This window comes from Eptatretus burgeri, unplaced genomic scaffold (assembly GCF_056783735.1).
Source record: "Eptatretus burgeri isolate ZD-2024b unplaced genomic scaffold, Ebu_testis_v1 Ebu_testis_scaffold_3153, whole genome shotgun sequence".
Taxonomy (NCBI): Eukaryota; Metazoa; Chordata; class Myxini; order Myxiniformes; family Myxinidae; genus Eptatretus; species Eptatretus burgeri.
The window spans coordinates 737,100-759,892 of NW_028225101.1; the positions used below are offsets into that span (position 1 = coordinate 737,100).

The window sequence follows — 22,793 nt, forward strand, 5'->3', positions numbered from 1 at the left end:
AACTTGAGAACAGATTAAAGGATTTCAATAAATCCAACGACGCTGGATTCAGGGAACTCCCGGGAAAATTTGTGACGGAAAAAAGAGAAAATTTTGCTTTTTAAATTTTTTTATGGGTACGTGGGCACACCTGGCGAAAATGCAAGCGCCAACTTGCGACGCTGGTCATCCCCGCAATCAAAGGAATCCTTTTTCTTCTTGCGCTTTTGATTAGCCATCACAGCAAAGATTGGTATGTCCGTCAGCGAAGCGATGGGGTTGATATTCTCGTGATTGTATGAATATCCTGCAGGACCTCAGTTGTGGGAAAGACGACGTGGCATCATCAAATTCCTGCAGGGTATCATACAACTTCTCATGGGTATCATAGAATTATATATATATATATATATATATATATATATATATATATATATATATATATATATATATATATATATATATATATATCGTTTACCTTGTCAAGGCTCGGATGAGAGTGAACACAAAACGCACAGCAAGGGGGGCATGAAACAAGAGGGGCGGGAGACAGAAGGACAAAACAGTGGGGAACAGACATTAGGAGATCTGTGGAAGGGAGAGGGATGGGGTGGGGAGCATGGGGAATACAAGATGGACATTACAGGGACTTTCAGGAAGGAAAACAGGGAATTTGAAGGAGGTGGAGTAACGGGGGTGGAAAATATCATGGTTTTGGATGGGGGATGATAAGAGGTGGGGTGGTGAACGGCTGTTTTGAAGACCTGGAGGGAAGAATGGGATTGAAGAGAGTGTGGGAGTTTGTTCCAAAGGCGGGAAAAAAAGAGGAAATCGTTGAAGGATTCTAACTGGCCGATTGTGGAATCCTATTTGACTTCAGGCAGAGTTTAACGTTTGTCCGATTTGGTTATAAAATCCTGCATAAAACCAATTGACACTGAGAAAACCGATGTCCACACAAGTCCTTCCTTATGAAACAATTTATTTTCTAATTATCCACCATACACACTTCTCACCCTCGTACAATGAACTTAAAAATCCCCATTGATTGTAATATTATTTGGTTCTTATTTCATTTATTCTTACTTTAGTTTACAGTTAGACCAACCCGATTCAATTCACTTCCACATTACATCAGAGAGTTTTATTCTAACTTGGCACTTGGTCAGTTCCAAGGAGCACAAGCCACTGAGATTCTAATACTTCCTCAGGTACTTGCACTGAAACAATTTTACATTTCAAAGCATTTTATACTTTCATGGGAGAGTGGTTGGGGCGATCAACGTAGACTGCAGACGTGTCCTTTAGACGAGAAGCCACTTCGTACATTTCGAGGCAAATGTTCGCTGTTATCAGCTGAGGTCACACCGCCCCAGACGAAGACATTTATCATCATTTAGGGCAAAAGTCTCTTGGCCAGAAAGGACAGTCAATTCAACTTGTAGCATAAAAGTTACATTTCTAAAACTCCATTTGTTACAATTTAGAATACATTAATATAAATTTTTCCCCCACAAATGAAAGAGTGAAGGTGAGCAGTGATTCGTGATTTTGGTAGTTTTACCAGAAGGGGGTTGTTGGCGGACCTTGAGCACCCTGCGGAAATATGGCGGGGACAAATCACAGACAGAGCAGTGGGGGGCGAGACCGGAGAGGAGACGGTCGAAGACAGAAAGACCACCGACCTGCCTGTGGTGAGAGAGTGAGAGACCCAAGGACTCAGCCTCACCGCGGGAGATACCAATGATCCGAAATGCCTTGGCCACCCTGGGAGGACTCCATTCTACATTCTGAAACCCGCATATGTACACACACACACACACACACACACACACACACACACACACACACACACACACACACACACACACACACACACACACACACACACACACACACACACACACACACACACACACACACACACATTGACTTTTATGAGTATACATTATCAGATATAAAATAATCGAGGTGATTCAACAATGCAACTTTTTCTGCTTGGTGGACACCTTGAATTGTGTTTGTGTTCATTGTCATGTTCTCACATTGATTCCAACACGTACATCGACAGGTGAAGGTAAGCTTGTACCTGCACCACCTGCTGACATCCCAAGGAAAACTCCCGGCATGACGTCGACAATGAAAGGTATCATGTACACGTTTCCTCGGTTTAAAAGCTCGAATTGAAGTTTGTAAAACGTCGAACAGGAGCTTTTAATCCTTTCACTATTTCATCCAAGAATTGAACATGTCACCTGGCTCCACAGGTGAGACGACTTTTGCACCTGTGCGGAAAGTCGTACCTGTAACACACAAGCCACCACGTGTCTCCTTCCACCAAATTCCCCGTGCAGGTTTGTCGGTTCGAGTTGGGAGAACAGGATGTTCTTGGCTTGTCCACACCATGTTGTTCTAACACGATGACTGGACGTTTTGACCACTTTGGTTGTCATCATATGTAAAGTTTACATTATCATATTATTTATTTATTTGTTCATTTTTATTCGAGCTTCCACCACCCACTATCGAACCTGTAACATTTGCTGATGTGAATCGACTCCGTCCCATCTCCACAGGTAATTGCCACATTTAATTAGTTTGATCGGTTGGTTGTCATGTTCTTTGGAGAAATTTGTTAATTCCCCACCGGTGCGACCCACCTTTACCAACTGATTGTACTTCAGGCCGACGTTCTGCCTGCTTGTCAAAACTTCAAGACTAACATTGTATGAAACTAGCCATCCTTTACTCCCAGAATTCATTGCGTTCTTACCTTTCAGGTGAACCTGCTCCTCAAGGAAATGTAAACAACTCTTCTGCAGCAGTCGCAGCTGCTGTAATTGTCCCACTACGTAAGTATATTTTGTTCCATCCTTGGCTCGGACAATTTTCCATCGATTTGTCAATGTGCCGCCAAGCAGGTGATCAATGACATTTCACAGCTGATCTGAACAAACTGCTCCCCTCAGTGCTTGTTCTGGCTTGTGCTGCTGCGTTCAACATTTTCCGGAACCGGCAGCTCCTTGAAGTCGAAACTCCTGTGTACAGGAAGACTCCAGGTGGTGAAGAGCTTGAAATGGACCGCTCACCCACAGGTGACCACACGTACCATGCTGTATGAAACGTTCTTTATTCTCAAGGTTTATCAATGCCTGTCAGGGGTCACTTTCCTTCACATTTCGTTTTGGTTTCAGATGTCTGGAGTGAACGATGAACAACACTGAAGATGCTGCAAGCTTCGCCATGTCGGACACGAATGTCTTTTTGGTTTTGGCTTTCGGCTGTGAAATGTCTCCGCCAACTACCTGACCCTGGTTGTGAACTCCACTCGAATGTGAAACTACATCATGTTTGTTTATTTATTTATTTTAGTCCCATTATTTCACTAATTGTTACTTGTTTCACTGAACTCTGTTGAGCGGCTCAACAGGATCCTGCACTACTTGAACAAGTGACTGAAATTAATTTATTTATTTATAAGATAAATATTTATTTCCTGTTGTTTCACTAGTTGTTTAGCAACCGCAAGCTCGGATTGATTCTGCCAATCCGGCAGGGTTACACGACGTCCCTCGTTGGCACGCATCGCACTGCCACTGGGACGGGTACGAGAACTATTCATGGTCTGGAGCTGAGTACGTGGACGTAGCTTCATGGGCTCGACCCCGTCAGACTCAACACCGCCCGGTGACACCCGGACACGTCCGGAGACTTTTTTGTTTTTTTTTCGCAGTCGGAACTGCTGTTGAGCTCAATTCCGCTGTTTAAACGTTTGTGGGTAAGAGTTTGTTGAGCGTATCGCATTTCAGTTTTAAAACATGAGGGGAAATTAAATAAAGTTCCGAACACCGCCCGGAGAAGTCCGGAGACTTTTTCTTTCCCCTTGCCAATGGGGAATCTCAAAGACCACTTGGGCTTCCAAGATGTTCTCGCATCATCACGGTGTACCTCCCGGTGAAGTTGTTCACACGATATTTGATGAGTGACCTTGACCTACTTTTTTCGGATTGTGACCTAATTAACAAAAAAACACCTTTTTGATCATAACGAGTAATTTTCCTCCGATTCTCATGATGTTGAGCTTCATGAATAGATTCGAGATGGGAACACATTTTATTAATGGACACTTTATCCCTAAATGTTGAAGATCAAGGTCATAGGGTCCGAACATGCCATCATCGGATTGTGGGCCCAAGGGTGAGCCGGGGGAGTCCTGGGGAGGCTGACCCTTGGCGAAGCTTTGTGATCGTGGATATCTCGTTTACATTGGAATTCTCAGGAAGCACACGACGTGCCGTGTACGTACTCGACGCACGGAAATTTCAGCCGTCCGTTGGAGAGCGAATAAATACACTCGAAACAACTACTCTGAAAACAATTAATCAGTAATTGGCTCGAGTCATGTTAATTGTATTCTTGATGTTTCGTCTTCACACGAGTGTTGTATCCCAATGAGTATTTAACACAACAACGAGAAACTTCCTTCTTGCTTTCATTCGATATTGTGCGGTAAAAGTGAGAATGACGTATAAGGCGGTGTATTGCCACAATCCGCTGTTTGATCAAACGTGGAATTATGAGAACAATGGAAGAGTGAACGAACAGGCAAACGACGGTTACACAGCATGGACGTGCTGTACAACAGGTGTAGTTCATCGTGTATAAAAGCCAAAACGATTGGGGTCATTTAATTACAAAATGGCTTCCGACCTTGGATCCCCAAAAAACATGATTTTGAATCAGATAAAATGGACTTTTTCCCTGATATCTCCAAAAGTCTCGGGGCCACGAAGATGGATCGACACTTTCTAAGTTCACAAGGACGTCCTCCGTCATGTGTTAAAATGTCAAAAATCTGTGACTTGAAACAAAAAAAATCATTAAAAATTACCCCCGTGCGGGAGTGACGGTCATCTCTGCGAGAAAATGTATAGCCTCCTGAAGGTAGGGCAGTTTTTGCAAACTTTGAAGTCACGTGACGCGAAAGCGAAATTCGTAAATCCGTCCTGACCAAATTTAGATATTGTCCCATAGATTCATATGCCACAATCAAATTCAAGATTGCTTGAGAAATGAAGGAGGAGATAGATTTTGAAAATCGTCATTTTCGCATTTTTTGCCAACTTTGAAGTCACGTGACACGAAAGCGAATATCGACAATCCGGCCCGACCAAATTTAGATATTGTCCCATAGATTCATATGTCACAATCAAATTCAAGATCGCTTGAGAAATGGCGGAGATAGAATTTGTAAATCGTCATTTTCGCAACTTCAAAGGCCTCATGACCTTGAGCTTCGGTGACCTTGAAAGTCATACCATCGTGTACGTCTCATCGACCTCTATCAGGATCACTAATGACCAGATCTCCCGCTTCAACTTCATTGTGGACGGACGGACGGACGGATCGTCACCTCTCCTCTCAACACCAATATTAGGTCATGCTCGAAGAGATGACCGAAAAAGGAAATAATTTATTAACCTGGTGTTGGCTTATTGGTTAGGGTGGTGGCTTGGGATCCTCAGTTGGCTAATTGGTTAGGGTGGTGGCTTGGGATCCTCAGTTGGCTTATTGGTTAGGGTGGTGGCTTGGGATCCTCAGTTGGCTAATTGGTTAGGGTGGTGGCTTGGGATCCTCGGTTGGCTTATTGGTTAGGGTGGTGGCTTGGGATTTGATGTTGGCTTTGTGGTTCGGATGGTGGCTTGGAATCCGAGGTTTGCTTAGTGGTTAGGGTGGTGGCTTGGGATCCGATGTGGGCTTCGTGGTTAGGGTGGTCACTTGGGATCCTCGGTTGGCTTTTGTGGTTAGGGTGGTGGCTTTGGATGCAAGGTGGGCTTTGTGGTAAGGTGGTCACTTGGGATCCTCGGTTGGCTTGTTGGTTAGGGTTGTGGCTTGGGATCTGAAGTTGGCTTATTGGTTAGGTGGTGGCTTGGGATCTGATGTTGGCTTATTGGTTAGGGTGGTGGCTTGGGATCTGATGTTGGCTTCGTAGTTCAGGAAGTGGCTTGGGATCTGATGTTGGCTTATTGGTGAGGGTGGTGGCTTGGGATCTGATGTTGGCTTCGTAGTTCAGGAAGTGGCTTGGGATCCTACGTTGGCTTTGTGGTTAGGGTGGTGGCTTGGGATCCGATGTGGGCTTGGTGGTTAGGGTGGTTACTTGGAATCCGAGGTTTGCTGAGTGGTTAGGTTGGTGGCTTGGGATCCGATGTAGGCTTAGTGGTTAGGGTGGTCACTTAACACATAAACTTAGCAATACTTAGCAATAACATAAACTCACACCGAGACATCACAGTAAAATGGATGCACGACACACGTTTCCATTTCAAAATTTTATTTTTGAAAACTTAATTTAAAAAACAAATACCATAACAATTAAAACAACCCGAACAGCAAATAAAACCAAAAGTTGATGAACCCGAACCCAAAGATTCCGATACCATTGTTTATACTTTCATCGATGTCGGACGTCACATTACTCACGGTTTAACTCAATAAATTACCCCAAAAATGCAGTGAACTCAGCAATGAGAATTTCTCCTCCGCTCTGCTTGGTTTCTCAACTCACCATTTGAAAGAAAACAAAAAAAACTGCCCCGAGTCTTCACGAACCGGCTGGCCAGGCCTGATGTTCGACGAGTTCGGGCAGGAATTTGTAATTTGGCCATGGTGCCGGCGATGGCTCGCCGAATCTTTGCGAAGGACACCATGGGATATTTAATGTCCACCAAGGAATGCTGGCAGACGGGACACCCGTTTAACGTCCATCCGAGGGACGGCACACACACTGATGAATCACCCTGCGTGTGAAGCACCAGGATGATGGTCTATCGCTGGGACGGGAATCTAACCCAGGCGAGACAGCTGAGAGGCGAATGTGCAGACCTCTCGTCTCGGCCATCCTGCCAGCCCCCACATGTAACACTTGCATCATTATCTGTATTCCACATTGACCACCAGTTACATTTCCAATTTTATTGCTCATTTCCCTGTCTCATGTCTTGTTCAACAAATGAAAAAAATGCCTTAAAGTTTACTCCCATTGGGTACAATGTGCATCGACAGGTCAAATCCAACATATACCACTTGTCTGGATATACCACCACCACAACCACGTAACAATCATGATTATGATAATCCAAGCTACACAGATCCAACTGATGAACTTTCCCTGCAGGACTTTCAACTGTGCTCAGGGCATATCCGTGGAAGCGGTTCTGCTTTTGCTCGTGTTCTGGATGGAACCTGCAATGACAATAATGAAAAGAGTAATCAGATTGCAGACCTTCGTCAGGTGTTGTTTTTGTTGTGTACGTGTTTGTGTGGCGTGCAGACAATGCATTGACGACACACTGGTCGTGGACAAAAAAAATTTGGAAACACCAATGTAAATTCACATCATCGGCGTTGGGCCACCACATGCGGCCAGTGCGGCCTGTGTCCGCCGCAGCATGGAGTCCACCAGCGTCTGGAATTCTGCAGGAGGGATGCGGAACCATTCTTCCACGACAAAATCAATCAACTCACACCTGTTTGTTGGAGGTGGACACCGCTGTCTCAGGTGTCGTTCCACAACATCCCATAAATGCTCAATTGGGTTCAAATCTGGTGACTGAGAAGGCCATGACGAATGGATAACCTCAGTGTCATGCTCATCAAACCATTGGGGGACCACACATGCTCATCCTGGAAGACACCCCTCCCGGCAGGAAAGAAATGCTGCAACATGGGGAAAAGATGATCACTCAGTACCATTACGTATTGATTGGCATTGACCATGCCTTCGAAGGGAATGACTGCACCCAAACCATGCCAGGAAAATATACCCCACGACATGACGGAACCACCAGAACCCTTCATTGTTGGAACCAAACACAAAGGATTGCAAAGTTCTTTAGGATGGTGCCACAAGTGTACTCGCCCATTTGTCGAGAACATGGTGAAGGATGATTTATCTGACCATGTCACATTTCTCCACTGCTCCGTAGTCCAGTGCCTGTGCCGTTTGCACCACTGGACTCGCAAACATGCATTGCGAGGTGTGATGAGCTGTTTGTGCACTGGAAACCGACAATGCAACCCGCTCTGTGGAGTTCAGACTTTGTTCTATGGCCTGTCTCTTTCCAAGTTCTCAACTCAATTTCTTCATTCTCACCCCACTCCCTTCCCCTTGGCTACTGGCACACACCCGGTGCTCCGAGGGTCAATGACTCTGGGCATGGAGTCGACCCCCACACTGCCTCGAACACCATGGGATGCGGCACGATCTTAAACAACCCAGCTCGCACACCTCGACGGACATAGCCTCGTTCATCAGCATAGTTGGGTACCACTCACAAGTGGCTCTTTTTGGCTGCAATTTCGTCTTTGGAATTGTTGTATTTGTCTGCTGCATCGCCCTCCTTCGTGCTGTTGCCATTAAGCCACTCCATCCCTCTCTCCACCCTCGGGGGGGCATCCACATTCTAACTCCCTCCTCTCTTTGGTCACTTTCTGTCTGGCCCCAGTTCTCATCTCTTCAACTCTGTCCCCAGTCAGGTAGTTGTTGATCGTCGATGCTGCTCTTTCGGGTTTGTAAAGCGGGGTAGTTTCCGTCCTACTGGCCAATGTTGTAAATTTAAATTGCTCTCTGAATCTTTTCTCCTTCCCTTTCATTTTCCAAGTTTCATGCATGACATGCATTTAACAAAAGAGATCGATTTCCTTCTCCGATAAGCTCCAGATTTCCCTTAAAAAACAATGTCACTTCCTGTTGGGTCAAGATCACATCAAATTCAACGAGATCCCCACTCGATGCGCTGCTCCGGCGCGTGCTCCCATACCCGACCTCACAATTAGCCCCATTTGATAAGGTGAAACTCCAGGATGTCTGTCATTCATACTTTTCGAGATATTGCCCACTTTCTGGATTGTGACGTCACTGGAGGCCATCTTGTTTTTCAGATCAGCTTCTTTTCATAAAACGTTCCCACAGGTCGTTGATCACATATTTTAAGTTTCGCATTGATCGGTGAAGGCATTAAGTGGTTTTAAAGGAGATTAATTCTTAAAAGTTTTCCTTTGATACGATATAATTAAATTTCCCACGTGTATGGAAAGTTTCGTATCAATCAGTTCCACGGTTTCAGAGGGGATTTTAAAAGGTTTAAAAAAAATAAAAAATATATATCCAATACGGCTGCCATACCGTGTGACTGATGATGTGATTGTTCACAAATCATGTTTCCCAACAGGATCACAAATCATGTTTCCCATGGGAAGTGAATCAGACATTTTAAGTTTGGCAGGGATCAGAGAAGCGGTTTTCCTGTAATGCAGAATGGCGGCCAAAGTACATCGAGATTCAACGAGATCGGAGGCTCGGAAATAAAACATCACAGGTAATTTTACCTGTGACGTCACGTACTCCCATCCTGCCTGCAAAACACAAAGGCTGAACCAGAAATACGACAAACAAAAGAAACAACACGCCCCAAGCAGCAGCAGCAGACATGACTCTGTGTCACCTGTGACGTAGCTAATCGTGTTTGTGGAGGCAAAGCGCAGAATATTTTCACCGACGTCGTACAGCACGTCGATCTTGTCGACGGAGAGGCGCTGTGCGGCCCTGCTGTGGAACCCCGCATCATGTGGGCATCCTCTCCAAGTGGTTTCCTGCCTTCACTGTTGTTGGAATGTCTCGTGCCGACCGTGTCCAAAATCCACAGCGTACTCATGAGTTGAGCTGGACGTGACGGCTGCGAGTGGAAGACCAAAGGGAGGGATTGAGAAGTGAGGATCAGGAAGTGAGGACAAAAGATGAAACACGCAAGCTATGTTCAGGTGATTGCTTTATTTACTTTAGTGGATTTTTTTGCACTCTATTATAATTGGAGCAGAATCATCGAAGTTTCAACATCAACAATAAGGTATTTAAATTTACTACAACGTCAATTGTACCGTCTGCGGCTCTTTAGGGTGAACTTAATTCGGCCGAGGATTGTCACCGAAGTTGAGCCCATATCTCTGGCTATTGTGGGAGAGCAACCTCAACGTAGTGTCTGCTGTTGGCACAGGCCGGGTGGCAGGGACTCCAATCTGCCACGTCACAAAAGGAACTCGAACAGCACTCGATCTAACAGTTTACCTTTAGTGTCCCTCTGATAGGCCGGATCCGCTGACCTGAACCAAAATCCAATCGGCTTGGTCTTGTCATCTTCCCAACTCATCCACCAAATTTCGTCTGAATGTGTCCCCAACTTTTTGAGATATCCTGTTCACAAACAGACAAACAGGGGTGTAATCATCACCTTCATCCTCCTTCGGTGGTGGAGGTAATGAAGCACGATCTCCACACCACCTGCTATTGATTCCACCTGGGAATCATTTCATCAAAGTCTACTTTCTCTCATCCACCGGTTTATCCCAGCTCATCTGCCACTTTCCTCTCCATCCTCTGGAGTCCAGACCCTGGTGCGTTGATCCGTGTGGGGGAGACGGTTGCAGTCAAGTCGTTCGCTTTCTCAGCTTTAAAGTTCAAGTTTTTTTTTGTTGTTTGCTTGTTTTTTCGAGGAGGGTTGAAGGCCTGTAATGAAGCTGCCACTCACACACACATGAACATATTGACAAGACAAACACTTAACACAGCCACTGAGCTTGGGGGAAGGGATACTCTGGGTACCAGCGACGTCACAACAATGACGACGCCTTTCTCACCTTTCCTTCAGTGGGGCATTTCCTCCTCCCCGTGGATGCCATCCGATGGGAAATGTCAGTGCTCCATCCATTTAAATGCTGAGCATCAAGCAAGGAAGCATCATGTGCCATTTTTAATGTCTTTGGTATGATTCGGCCACAGTTTGAACCGCCGACCTGCCAGGCTTGGAGTGGATGCTTGTGTGGTCTAACCATGACACCACCGAGTTCAAGAATTCGTGAAACTGTTGCAAGGTAAACGGGTAGGATCCGTGCGGCCCGCCAAGAGGAGTCAGCTGTGGAATCGGTCGCCCCTCATTGGTCCAACTCAGCGATCCCGGTCAATGATCCCGGTTGCCCCGCAGCGGACGAAGATGCCGGCCAGGTGCATTTCGTCTGCATGTGATGAGCCACAACCGGTTCCGGAGGCATGCAGGAGTACCTGGGGTTTTTTTTGGTCTACATAGTCAAGGCTCATGGAAGAACTCGTGCTGGTCCACTGAATAGAGCAGGATGCCAGGGGGACAAAAGGAACAGCAGAGAGAGAGGGGGAAACAGCAAGAGCAGAGTTGAAGGCCAATACTGAGGGAGGCGGACAAACACTCGGTGTGGGGAGGAACGGGGGGCAGGAGAGGATGCATGGAGTGGACAATATGGACACAGAAGGAATCTCTCACAAGGGAAAACTGGAAATTTGGAAGGAGGAAGGATTGGGGTGGGTGGGGGTGTTAACGAGGGTAGAAAAGTTAATGGTTTTGGATTGAGGACGATCTGGGATGGTGGTAAACAGCTGTCTTGAAAACCTGGAGGGAAGAATGACATTGAAGATGATGTAGAAGTTTGTTCAACAGGTGGGAGTAAAGAGGAGCAAATGAGTGCAGGTGAGCAGTGATCCTGGATTATGTAGTTCCACCAGAAGGGGGTTGATGGGTGCGGCAAAGTACGGAAGGAGCAGAAGGTGCAAGACCAGAAGGGGGCGGTGGGAGACAAAGAGACAATTGACCTGTCTGTACTGGCAAAGTGATAGGCCCATGGCCTCAGCTTCATCGCGAGATATTCCAATGATCTTGAAGGCCTTGGTTTCCACGGCGTCTCGCTGAGCAAGATGTGAGTCAGGGGACCCAGCGGGGAGAGCGGGACTCCATCACGCTGCGGATTAAGACCTTGTGGGTGGATAGGAGTTCAGGTGTGCCGAAGAAGGACTTTGTACGACAGAGGATGCCCAGTCGGCGGCTGGCTTTGGAGGCCAATTTTGAAATGTGGCTTCGCCAAGAAAGTTAACGTCTGATTGTGAGACCCACAGTGTGTTTGAATGCGAGATCTTCCTTCTCGGGATTCAAGCAAATGATGCAAAACAATTCAAAGTCACCGTCATCCCAACCAGGAACCTTTTCTACCTCCATTCTCCCTTTTCAACCGAACCCAACTTGTTGATTATTGCGTTTCCTCCCCTCCGCTCTCTCCTCCTTTCCCGTTGGTTCATTGTTTTTCTTGTTCATTCCAAGTGGCCTGACTGCCCCCAACGCATTGTATTTTTAATCTCCGTCACCACGCTCTTCCATCAGCCGACATTTTGTATCCCAAACCAACACTGCCCCCACCACAACACCATTTTTGTTAACACCATTATCACTGCAAATTGTCTGAACAGACAAAATTATTTACCCCGAGTGGACCGGACGATCCACCAGCACTTTTTAATTAACATTTTCGTTGTGATGACATCTGAAAATCCCGAAAGGCTGGGATGTTGATGTTGATGTTGATGAAACAGAATGCATGACATTCCTATGATGTCTCCCATCCTGATGAGTGCCACGACACGACGACCATCCAATCATCCAGCAATGGCTCACCATTGGGGCGATGGTGGTAGATCTCCTCGTATCTGTTCATGGACACACTTACACACCGTGAGGCAGGATGGGAATCCGCCCATCCATCGTGGTGATGATGGTGGCAAATCCGTACTTATCTGTAGATTCTGTTCCCTTAACCAACTGCAAAATGGTGATGCCCTCAATTCCCAGGCAGAAAGGTGACATCAGCGGACCGTGTGACGTGCCCACCTGTAACGGAGCGGAGATCATGAATCTGGGTGCAGTGTCCGAAAAGGACACACGATCAGAAGCACAAGTAACATGAAACACAGCTCACCTGTCAGGTTGAATCCATTCTCAGTGCCCGGATGCTCCTGCGCAAACATCCAGCCCATGATGTCTGTGATGCCGGACAATGGCAACAACGACCATGCGAGCTCTCCTGAAACATGGGTTATATTTGTGTATTGACGTCCATCCTTCACCGCCATGTACACACCGGACAACTCCACATGACGTGAAGCTGAACCAAGGAGAACATGTCCTCTCACTTCGCCTCGAACACGTTGGGGCAGCCCTGTTTCATAGACATGAGTAAATTCCGACTGTAACACAACACTGAGTATCCCAAATATTTAATAAAAGGAAGAATGGCATTTTAAACTCCACTTGAGTTGCATATCATCTCACAGGGGAAGGTCATGGAATCAATAATCGCAGTCGAAACTCACCCAACAATGGATGCTCCTTCAATGTGGGACATTAGATCAGGGCAGTCTCTCTGGTCCTCTCACGAGCTTTTGATACAGCCTGCCATCCTGCCTTGCTCTCTAAACTCACTGCCTAGAGCATCCAAGGCCAACTCCAACTCCACACATGGCTTTCCGACTTTCTATACTCTTACAGTCAACGTGTGGCACTCAACGGAATCTCCTCTCCCTACCAAGGCTGGAGTGCTCCAAATGAGTGTGTTCTGGGCCCAGTCCTATTCCTGATCTTCATCAGTGAACTCTCTGACTCCGGAAAATCCCCTTTATCTGTTTGCTGATGACTGCATCCTCCACCGTGACATCTCTCATCCTCCAGACAGGCAGGTTGCAGCTTCTTTCCTCTCTTCAGACGTTAACGAAACCACAAGCTGGTCAAACACTTGGACACTTGGCTTGTCATGAACTATTGATCCTGACAAATCTCACGCTCTCATGATCTCTCTCAGAAAGGACCGTCTGACAAACCCTCCCATGTACTTTCTCAACAATCTTCTTGAGGAGGTTCAGTCATTCAAGCTCCTGGATCTCACTGTCACCCGTGATCTTTCTTGGGCAAAAGACATTTTATCATTGGCCTCCAAAGACACCTGCCGACTGGTCATCCTTCGTCGTACAAAATCCAACTTCGGCACACCTGAACTCCTATCCGCTGAAAGGGCCTTCATCCACAGCTTCATGGAGTACTGCTCTCCTCTCTGGGCTGGCTCCCCAACATCACATATTGCTCAGCGTGTCGCCGTGGAAATCAAGGCCTTCAAGATCAATGGAATCTCCCGTGATGAAGCTGAGCCGATGGGTCAATCACTTCACCATTGCAGACAGGTCGATGGTCTCTCTGTCTTCCACCACCTCGTTTCTGGTCTTACACCCTCTGTTCTTTCCGTGGTTTGTCCCCCCAGGTTTCTTAAGGGCTCACAGGGTCCACCATCAACCCCTTTATGGTGAAACTACCTAAATCCAGAATCACTTCTCACCTCCACTCATTCATTCCTCTCTGGAATCAACCTCCACATCCTCTTCAATCTCATTCTTCCCTCCAGGTCTTCAAGCCAGCTGTTTCACCAACATCTCAGATCATCCCGAGTACACGGTCAAGTCAGTCTGTTTGTTTTAAAGTGTGGATGAGTATGTGACACTGCATCATGTGGCTCATTGTAAAACCTTGTGTGTTGAGGGAAGATGAACAAAATCCGGGAGAGAAAGACCATTCTTTGGTGAGCCTGGAGTAACAAAGTGAAAGACACACTGCTCGATTTAAAAAGAGGAACGAACAAGATCGGATACCTTGTGGCAAACAAAAATGGCCGTCACCATAGTAACCATAGTCGCAGGAGCAGCAAGCACCCGTCGGGTAGGACCGACATGCCGCATGTGTCGAGCATGGCCTCCCGGGTCCGGCACATAACTCAGCTTCTGGTTGTACATCGTGTTGGAACAATGTGGGAAATGAACAGTACAAGTGTTACTCATTTTGGAAGATATATGCGTCAATCAGAAGAGTCCAAATCTGGATTGCAAGGTGTGACTATAATGTTTGGGAAAGCAAAACATAGTTCGTAGTTTCCAAAAACACAGCGGCAACCCTAAAACGTGAGGGTTCAGTAAGAAAAGAAAAAAAAATAGAGAAAAATAAGAGGAAGAATAATTTGAAAGAGTAGCGTCGGGGAGGACTGGGGATAGAAGGGGAATAAATTTGGGAAAAGATAGGAGTAATGGGAGGGAAAGGGGGTGTAAGTCGAGGTGGAGTCCCTGTGTACTCGGAGTAATGACAACTTGCAATTTGACGCCATTTTGTATCCATTGAGCAGGGCGCACAGATCCTGTGGCTATTGTACATCAAGTGTAATGTGTCCGTTTTCTCATCAAGTTGTCTTTCTCTGTGCCCAAAATGAAGATTATATTACTGAATGATATATATATATATATATATATATATATATATATATATATATATATATATATATATATATATATATATATATATATATATATACGTTCTTTTGGTTCAGGTCTGGATCCAGATCTGGCCTATCAGTGGGTGACAAAACGTATACTGTTGAGCCTGGCGGAGGTGTGCGCTCCACCGAGTGCCGTTCTAGTCCGAGGCTTCCGAAGCAGTTTCTTGGAAAGGGTGACACTCGGTGGTTTGCCGTTGCCTTCAAAGCAGTTCGTCAAGGGAGGAATTAGTAATTCGTTCATTATGTCAGTGATAGCTCATCTACTCTTCGTGGAGGACACAGTTGGATCTTTAAGGTCCACCAACTGATGGCAAACAGGACGCCTAGTTTAACGTCCATAAGAGGGACGGCACACAAATTGACGAATCGCCCTGCCTCTGAAACAGCAGGATGACAGAGTTTGTGGCTGGGTCAGGATTCGAACCCAGGCAAAACCAATGTTACTTTGAAGAAATTTTACCAGGAGAGTCTTCATACGTCATAAATTATCTGTAGTTGTTTCCATGATGATCGATGTCTGTTTACGAGTAAAACCCAACGACCAACTACAACATGATTACAGCACGACACGTAAATACACACGCACGGGACCACAACTTATCTGGCAAGTAAACGACCGCAAAGTCGGTTTCCATCTCAAACAACTTTATTTTCCATTTTTTTTCCTTCTGACAAGTGCAAGGAATCTCGTCATTTTGAAACCCTTCTCTGATCGATTGGTGCATCTCACAGCACAGCATCCAATCATTTAAAAACACGATGCGCAATCGTGTGCTCATCCAACGAGCCATCGATGGAAACAAAATGGATACAACGATGGAAACAAAATGGATACAACGATGGATACAAAATGGCGCCGATGATCAGAAATTTTTCGAACGAATCATGTTGCTGCTCCTCGTAGGTCGGAACCCTCAGTCGAGGGGAACAAAATTTCCGCCACGTTTGCGTGTGGAATAAATACGGCATCGTTGCTCTGACTTTCAGTCGGCTGATAAATCAGGGATTCCAAGCACTTCCTTATTTATAAATATGATTGGTCGGAAATTCTTCCAACACTCCACATGATTGCTCAGAAATACCTGCGGTGTTGGGGAGGGTGAGTGGGGAGACTTGAAGGAGAAAGGTGTGAGGGTAGCTTTTGAGAAAGGTGAGGAGGGGGGGGTGGAAGAGAGTGAAGTTTGCTTTGAAGAGGGAGGAGGCGGCTGATTTGAGAGGGAATCTTTGAGAGGGAGGGGAGACGAAGAAGATTTGAGGAGGTGGGAATAGACGGAGTTGTGTTTGGAGGAAAGAAAGAGTCCGGAGAAGTCTGGAAAGGTTCTGCTTGTCGGATGTCATGATGGGACGAGGACGATGACTGGTGTTTGAACCACCAATCGAGATCACGTGACACATAGATTTCAGTTTGTTTGTACAATTTGACTTTGCGATTGAGTTTTCGTTGAAGGCTTTTCCGCAATTATTATATCGATGGTGGCGCCAGCATTTTGGAATTCCTGCTCCAACATCTGACTTCAGGAACCATTTGGGGTTTGGCGGTACCTCTGTAATTTCAGCAGTAATTTGCGTACCGACTGCAGAGTCGACACGTAAAAGTAGACGCATGACGGGTCCCGCTTTCACCTGCCTCTCCTCACCTGGTGCCGGAACACCTTCACGTGTTCTCCTCCACCTGTTTCCCACTTTTTTCCACATTTTTCTATCTGTTGATTGATTTGCCTCCCCGTTCTTCAGCTCTTCCACCAGCCTCGACACCTGTGTGAGCGAGTTCTACAGGTAGACCCACACACAAAGCTGAATAAGCAGCTCAGAAGATGCTCGATTGGGCGAGGGAATTGGAAGGGATACTCACAGTCGGGCGGAACGTACGAGTGAATCAGCACGTACGTCACAAGCACCAACACGACGAGGTTGAGGGACGAGCACAAACGACGAAGAAACACTCTTTGGAAAACCATTTTCACTGCGATGCCAGATGAGGCCTGATGTTCACAAACCTGCAAGGAGCGCAAAACATTTACAAACTACAAGGGCACTCGGTGGAGCGCACACCTCCACCTGTCCACCATGTGATGCCTGATCCACGAGAACATCGAAATGTCACACCATCCATCACCGGATCGTTTTTGGCCCAATCTCTCGAATGGTGAAGAATCAGCTTTTATAAATTAAATAATTCCCATATCCAGATCCGGATCCGGATCTTCACCAAAATCGAATCGGTTCGTCCTCGTCAAACACCAAACGTGTCCACAAAATTTCATCCGGATCCGTGCACAACTTTTTTGAGATATCCTGTACACGGACGGACGGACGGACGGACAGAAAGAGGTGAAAATATCACGTGATTCACCTTCGGTGGTGGAGGAGGTAAATAAACTAACACCGACGGACCAAAATGTCGTCCCCTCCCCTCTGGGAAGGGTGACATCACAACCAAAAAGGGGTCTTTAACCTGAGATGTTTCACCCTGATGGTCCGTTTCGTTCTTTGTTGACCACGTGTTCGGCACGTGACGTTCTCATGGACCCTCGGGTTTCATTACCAGGAGGTCAACGCAGAGTTTACAGGGAACTTCAACACACGAGGCCATTATAGGCCCAATCGAGGCCTACACTAGGATGGCAAACGTTTGGAAAACAAACAATCAAGTACCGTGTGTCACCGTGTGTTACTGTGTGTTACCGTGTGTCACCGTGTACCACCGTGTGTCACCGTGTACCACCGCGTGTCACCGTGTACCACCGTGTGTTACCGTGTGTCACCGTGTGTTACCGTGTGTCACCGTGTACCACCGTGTGTTACCGTGTACCACCGTGTGTCACCGTGTACCACCGTGTGTTACCGTGTGTCACCGTGTACCACCGTGTGTTACCGTGTACCACCGTGTGTCACCGTGTGTTACCGTGTGTCACCGTGTACCACCGTGTGTTACCGTGTGTCACCGTGTATTACCGTGCGTTACCGTGTACCACCGTGTGTTACCGTGTACCACCGTGTGTCACCGTGTATTACCGTGCGTTACCGTGTACCACCGTGTGTTACCGTGTATTACCGTGTACCACCGTGTGTTACCGTGTATTACCGTGTGAGCCCGAAGGAAGCGGAACAGCTCGGCATTGTTCAACAGAGAGACGGAAGGAAGGACGCGGACATTCCAAATACTGAAACGGCTTCACCGCTTAAACAGCAGTCACGTGGTGTGGGGGGACTGATGGTCACTTGCACAACAGGCAGGGTGATCTTACCGTGTTGATGCAAAAACTAAATTTTAAAAATCCGTTTTATTGATAATACGGTGATGACTGTTGGAGTCTCGTCGATAACAATAACACAAAAAAAAACCGAAACAACAAACGAGAAACGAATGAAACCGAGCTGTGAGAAAGGTTCTTCTTCTTCATTTAGCACGATCGGACAGAGGAAAGAAGGAAGGAAGGAAGGAAGGGAAGAAGGAAGGGAGTACATACCAAATATTGAAGCCAAAGTGAACAATGCTGAGCATCAACCGAGGTGGAGGGCCGCACGGTGGTGAAAAAACTCCCACACTCAGTCACAACTTTTGTAATCTTACTCTAATGGATGAAACCATAACACAAGCGTCATCGGATGGGTCAAACCATTACACCGACGTTATCGGGTGGATCATACCATTACACCAGCGTCATTGGATGGGTCAAACCATTACACCAGCTTAATTGGATGGGTCAAACCATTACACCGACGTCATTGGGTGGATCAAAACATGACACCAGCGTCATCGGATGGGTCAAACCATTACACCAGCTTAATTGGATGGGTCAAACCATTACACCGACGTCATTGGGTGGATCAAAACATGACACCAGCGTCATCGGATGGGTCAAACCATTACACCAGCATCATCGGATGGGTCAAACCATTACACCGACGTCATTGGGTTGATCAAACCATTACACCAGCGTCATCGGATGGGTCAAACCATGACACCAGCGTCATCGGATGGGTCAAACCATTACACCAGCGTCATCGGATGGGTCAAACCATTACACCAGCGTCATCGGATGGATCAAACCATTCCACCAGCGTTATCAGATGGGTCAAACCATTCCACCAGCGTTATCGGATGGGTCAAACCATTCCACCAGCGTTATCGGATGGGTCAAACCATTCCACCAGCGTTATCGGATGGGTCAAACCATTACACAAGCATCATCAAATGGGTGAAACCATTACACCCACGTCATCAGATGGGTGAAACCATTACACCAGCGTCATCAGATGGGTCAAACCATTACACCAGGTCGTCTCAAACTTACCTTAAGTCAGAATCGTCATTTTCATCCCACCTCAAAACCCGATCCCTCACCATCTTCTTTCTTCCAAAAACAACCCAAATATAAACGTCATTCACAATTTTCAGTCATTCTGACCTCATTCCCTGAAGTCATTATTCAAATATTCTTCCTCTCGTCTACCCTTTTCTTCATCCTCCCCTCACACTCCGTCAATTCAAATCAGTTAAAGGACGAGTTTATGTTGTTTATAACGTTTAATCTTCCTCCACTCTCATTTTCAAATGTCTCTCTCTGGTGGTGAATCCTCTCTTTCCTAAATTCCCCACCCAACCCTTCAACTTTTCTCCAAGAAGCCATCACTCCGAGCTACGCCCCGCCCCACGATTCCCCTCCCCCACCCATCCAAGCGAACTGTGTGCACCTCCACCATCCGAGGCCTCCCCTCCAATCTGCTACATCTCTAAATAATCCAGACTGTTACAGCTTTGTCTCATAAACAGAGACTCGTTGAGAAAATAACTCGAAAATCCAAAGGAGAGGATAAGAAGGATGTGTCCCAGAATGTTAAAGATATAATGTCGAAGGATGAAGTGTGGGCCCATTGAGGTTAGAGGTTAAAGTACGGGCCCATTGAGAGAGAGACTTTAGCACTTCCCCTTTTGAGCTCGACAGCGTCTTGGGGCAGCAGAGGTTTTCTAACTCTTTTGAAGCAGCCCTCCTGAGTCGGATGGCGAGCTTTCACTCATCATTCCACCAGGAGACTTTAATTTTCTGACCGACCAATCTTTTACAAATAGGGATGGGACTCCTGAGCGATGCGGTATATGGCATTGACAAAGTTACGATGAAAGGTGTCAAGATTCTTGTGAGCTCGCTCAGGTTTGACTACCTCGGAGCAACGGTGAAAAAAAATATGCTCAGTTGCCCTTGGAAAGATTCCATGAGGGGGGGTCTGTCCATATCTTCATGTTCTCATTCCAATTTGAGTTGGGTGACCACCGGCAGGTGGTCGCTACCCAAGCTGTCTGGGAGGACCCACCATTCACACCTTGCTGCCAGAAAAGGAAAAAAATTGTGAGATCGAGGGGAGAGGACTGCCCCGAGGATGGATTAACAAAGGTCCCACTGCCATCATTTAGAAGTACCAAGTCAAACCCATCCATAATGTTCTCAATACATGCCCCATTGCTCTCCATACGTTTGGAACCCCAAAGGGTGTTGTGACTGTTAAAGCCACCGCACCAGAAGGTTGGCCCTTCACACCTGCTTAAAACCTCCTGAAAAGTATTAACGTTCAGTGGATGGCAAGGGTTGGAGAAATTAACCACAGTGGAGGTCTCCCTCGGGCCGGGTAAAGCGACCACATTGCATTCCAATTCAACATGGCAGTCAATTAACCTGTGCGAAACACCAAACCGAACAAACACCCCGCATCCACCTCTGATCCCACTAGATCTATCCTTGTGGATAAAAGTGTAACCAGGAATCCTAAATTGGGTATGATCTTTTAACCAGGTCTCTTGGACACGTATGATGTCCGGTTTAACAGTGAGATCACTACAGAATTTAATAAACTCTGGTCCATGGGTGGCGAGACTTTTTGCATTCCATTGGATTACTTTTAGGGACCTGATGGGGAGGGACCTTGTGACGGCTTGGGGACCGACCAACTCCTCCTGTGGCCCAGCAGTTGATGAATCTGACTCGAGGTGAATCCCTCCCACCTCAAGTGTTTGAAAGCTGCTGTGGAAACAGCACGGATTTTATCAGTTCTGCTTGTAACTCTGGTTGTGCAGTTGATGGATTCGGAAATAAAAGTGATGAAAGCCAATTTCGATATGTTCAAGTCCGCATCGGTTTGAGCCCCTTTCTGTCTGCCACTCAATGAAACGGAAGACCAAGAAAGAACCCGATGAAGTAAAGAGCAAAGATCATCAGGAGGAACCTGGCCTGGATTCGGGTTTTAGCCACTTCTACACAACCCTCAAACCCATCCAGGCGCAGCCAAGTGAGCCTTACAGGAAAAAATTTTTTTTTTGCAAGAACTCACTTCTCCTTGGAGAGATATTTAATGAAAGAAGGGAATATAGAGATGAAAGAGAAGAAAAAGCAAGAATTACAATGAACAAAGAGAATTATAAATAAGTAAATAAATAAATAAGAATATTAAAAAACAACACCGTCGGACACAACTTCGATCTCAATACCTCGTGCTCAGGTTTGAGATTTCCACACTTTGTGAAAGAGTCATGACCTGTCTTGGGTTCATTGCTTGGTCCAGCAATAGAAAGATACCGACCAATAGAACACAGCTTGGTCCAGAGGATCCACTTCATACTTGGACAACTCCTGCTTCCATACAAGAATCACTTACAAATCACAAGATTACAAGAATCAATGATAAATTCAAATTTTTTTTTAATAAACAAAACAAAGATGAAAAAAAACAAAGCAAGAAAAAGAGGAATCAGAGACTGCAGACCCTCCCTCGCCCAGGAATTATTTTATGCGGTGTTTGTGTACAGGTGTGTTATGTAACACTGGTTTACAAAGAAATTTAGGCACGCATGAAAACAGGTGTTCTAACCTAATTTGGGGGTGCTGATTTCAGATACCAAATCCATTTTCACTCATCACCTCTAGTTTTTGAGATATACATGTATACATGTACGCACATGTATACATATAGCCCTCGATCCAAAAATATCTAAATATTTCACGCTATTTCCGTGATCCAAAAACCTCCGAAGGTCAAACATGTGCATTGTGCGGCTGGGAACGCCAGGAGCTTACTGGTGGTGAGAGAGGGTGGTTAGTGCTGCTCTACAATTATCCGGTAGGATGATACTTTTATATAAAGTAGCTGGGTTTTAAATTTTTATTTTATCCGATAGAAGAATCATTTGCACACAATTTGTACAGTAAAATGAATAATGTATTTGTATGTATGCTTGTATGTACGTATGCATTTGTAAATACAACCATATTATACATTACATATAGGTTTATATCATGATTTTGTGACAATTCACGTGACAATATATTTGGTAATTGTACATTTTGTTTTTCAGATATTGTGAGCTGTTACGTATCTCTACAATGGCTTCAGGCACTTCCAAACACCGCGGATGCGTCAACAAAGCTGATTCATTTCACGACGGTTGCACAGCGCCGAACAATTACTCCCCTCCTGAGAACTGCTTATTTTCATTATTTCGACTGTAAAATTGGAGATCAAGACAAACCCTGGGCCCCACACATCTGTTGTAAGCCCTGTTACAATGGGCTAACTGCATGGTTTAATGGCAGGAAAGCAGC

At 46.0% G+C, this 22,793-nt stretch overlaps 2 protein-coding genes across 13 annotated transcripts; one reads left to right on the forward strand and one right to left on the reverse strand.

Moving 5' to 3' along the window:
- LOC147006821 (uncharacterized) lies at positions 1 to 8,915 on the forward strand. Of its 3 annotated transcripts, XR_015054597.1 has the most exons (7): positions 1 to 2,125; positions 2,247 to 2,332; positions 2,486 to 2,555; positions 2,760 to 2,831; positions 2,949 to 3,074; positions 3,174 to 3,293; positions 7,310 to 8,915. XR_015054597.1 is itself a non-coding variant. In XM_085867825.1 (6 exons), the coding sequence occupies exons 1-6, from the start codon at positions 2,107 to 2,109 to the stop codon at positions 3,191 to 3,193; spliced, it is 393 nt and encodes a 130-aa protein (XP_085723951.1). In that variant the 5' UTR covers positions 1 to 2,106; the 3' UTR covers positions 3,194 to 7,090. The 3 variants fall into 3 exon arrangements, 2 of the variants coding, with proteins under 2 accessions (XP_085723951.1, XP_085723952.1); XM_085867825.1 differs by lacking the exon at positions 7,310 to 8,915 and having other exon boundaries at positions 3,174 to 7,090; XM_085867826.1 differs by lacking the exons at positions 2,486 to 2,555; positions 7,310 to 8,915 and having other exon boundaries at positions 592 to 2,125; positions 2,247 to 2,333; positions 3,174 to 7,090.
- Positions 7,082 to 22,387, reverse strand: LOC147006822 (uncharacterized). Of its 10 annotated transcripts, none has more exons than XM_085867819.1 (6): positions 18,669 to 18,910; positions 17,051 to 17,195; positions 14,525 to 14,653; positions 9,483 to 9,713; positions 9,164 to 9,393; positions 7,082 to 7,221 (listed from the first exon to the last, which is right to left on the reverse strand). In XM_085867819.1, exons 3-5 carry the CDS (start codon positions 14,609 to 14,611, stop codon positions 9,187 to 9,189), a joined length of 525 nt encoding a protein of 174 aa, XP_085723945.1. In that variant the 5' UTR covers positions 14,612 to 14,653; positions 17,051 to 17,195; positions 18,669 to 18,910; the 3' UTR covers positions 7,082 to 7,221; positions 9,164 to 9,186. The 10 variants fall into 10 exon arrangements, 6 of the variants coding, with proteins under 6 accessions (XP_085723945.1, XP_085723948.1, XP_085723946.1 ...); XR_015054596.1 differs by lacking the exon at positions 9,164 to 9,393 and adding an exon at positions 12,808 to 12,912 and having other exon boundaries at positions 7,084 to 7,221; positions 9,483 to 12,719; positions 18,669 to 18,888; XR_015054593.1 differs by lacking the exon at positions 9,164 to 9,393 and adding an exon at positions 12,808 to 13,047 and having other exon boundaries at positions 7,084 to 7,221; positions 9,483 to 12,719; positions 18,669 to 18,887.
- Between the last annotated feature and the right edge of the window lie 406 nt (positions 22,388 to 22,793).

Bases quoted from the DNA above. Each gene is read 5' to 3' on its own strand.
- LOC147006821 (XM_085867825.1), top strand. The intron at 2,556-2,759 runs GTAATTGCCACA...CTTACCTTTCAG, and splicing joins ACTCCGTCCCATCTCCACAG to GTGAACCTGCTCCTCAAGGA. The intron at 3,075-3,173 runs GTGACCACACGT...TTTTGGTTTCAG, and splicing joins AATGGACCGCTCACCCACAG to ATGTCTGGAGTGAACGATGA.
- LOC147006822 (XM_085867818.1), bottom strand. From the start codon at position 14,710: ATGAGTAACACTTGTACTGTTCATTTCCCACATTGTTCCAACACGATG. The intron at 9,714-14,524 runs GTATCCGATCTT...TTCCACTCGCAG, and splicing joins CCATTTTTGTTTGCCACAAG to CCGTCACGTCCAGCTCAACT. The intron at 9,394-9,482 runs GTGACACAGAGT...TGTGTTTTGCAG, and splicing joins CACGATTAGCTACGTCACAG to GCAGGATGGGAGTACGTGAC.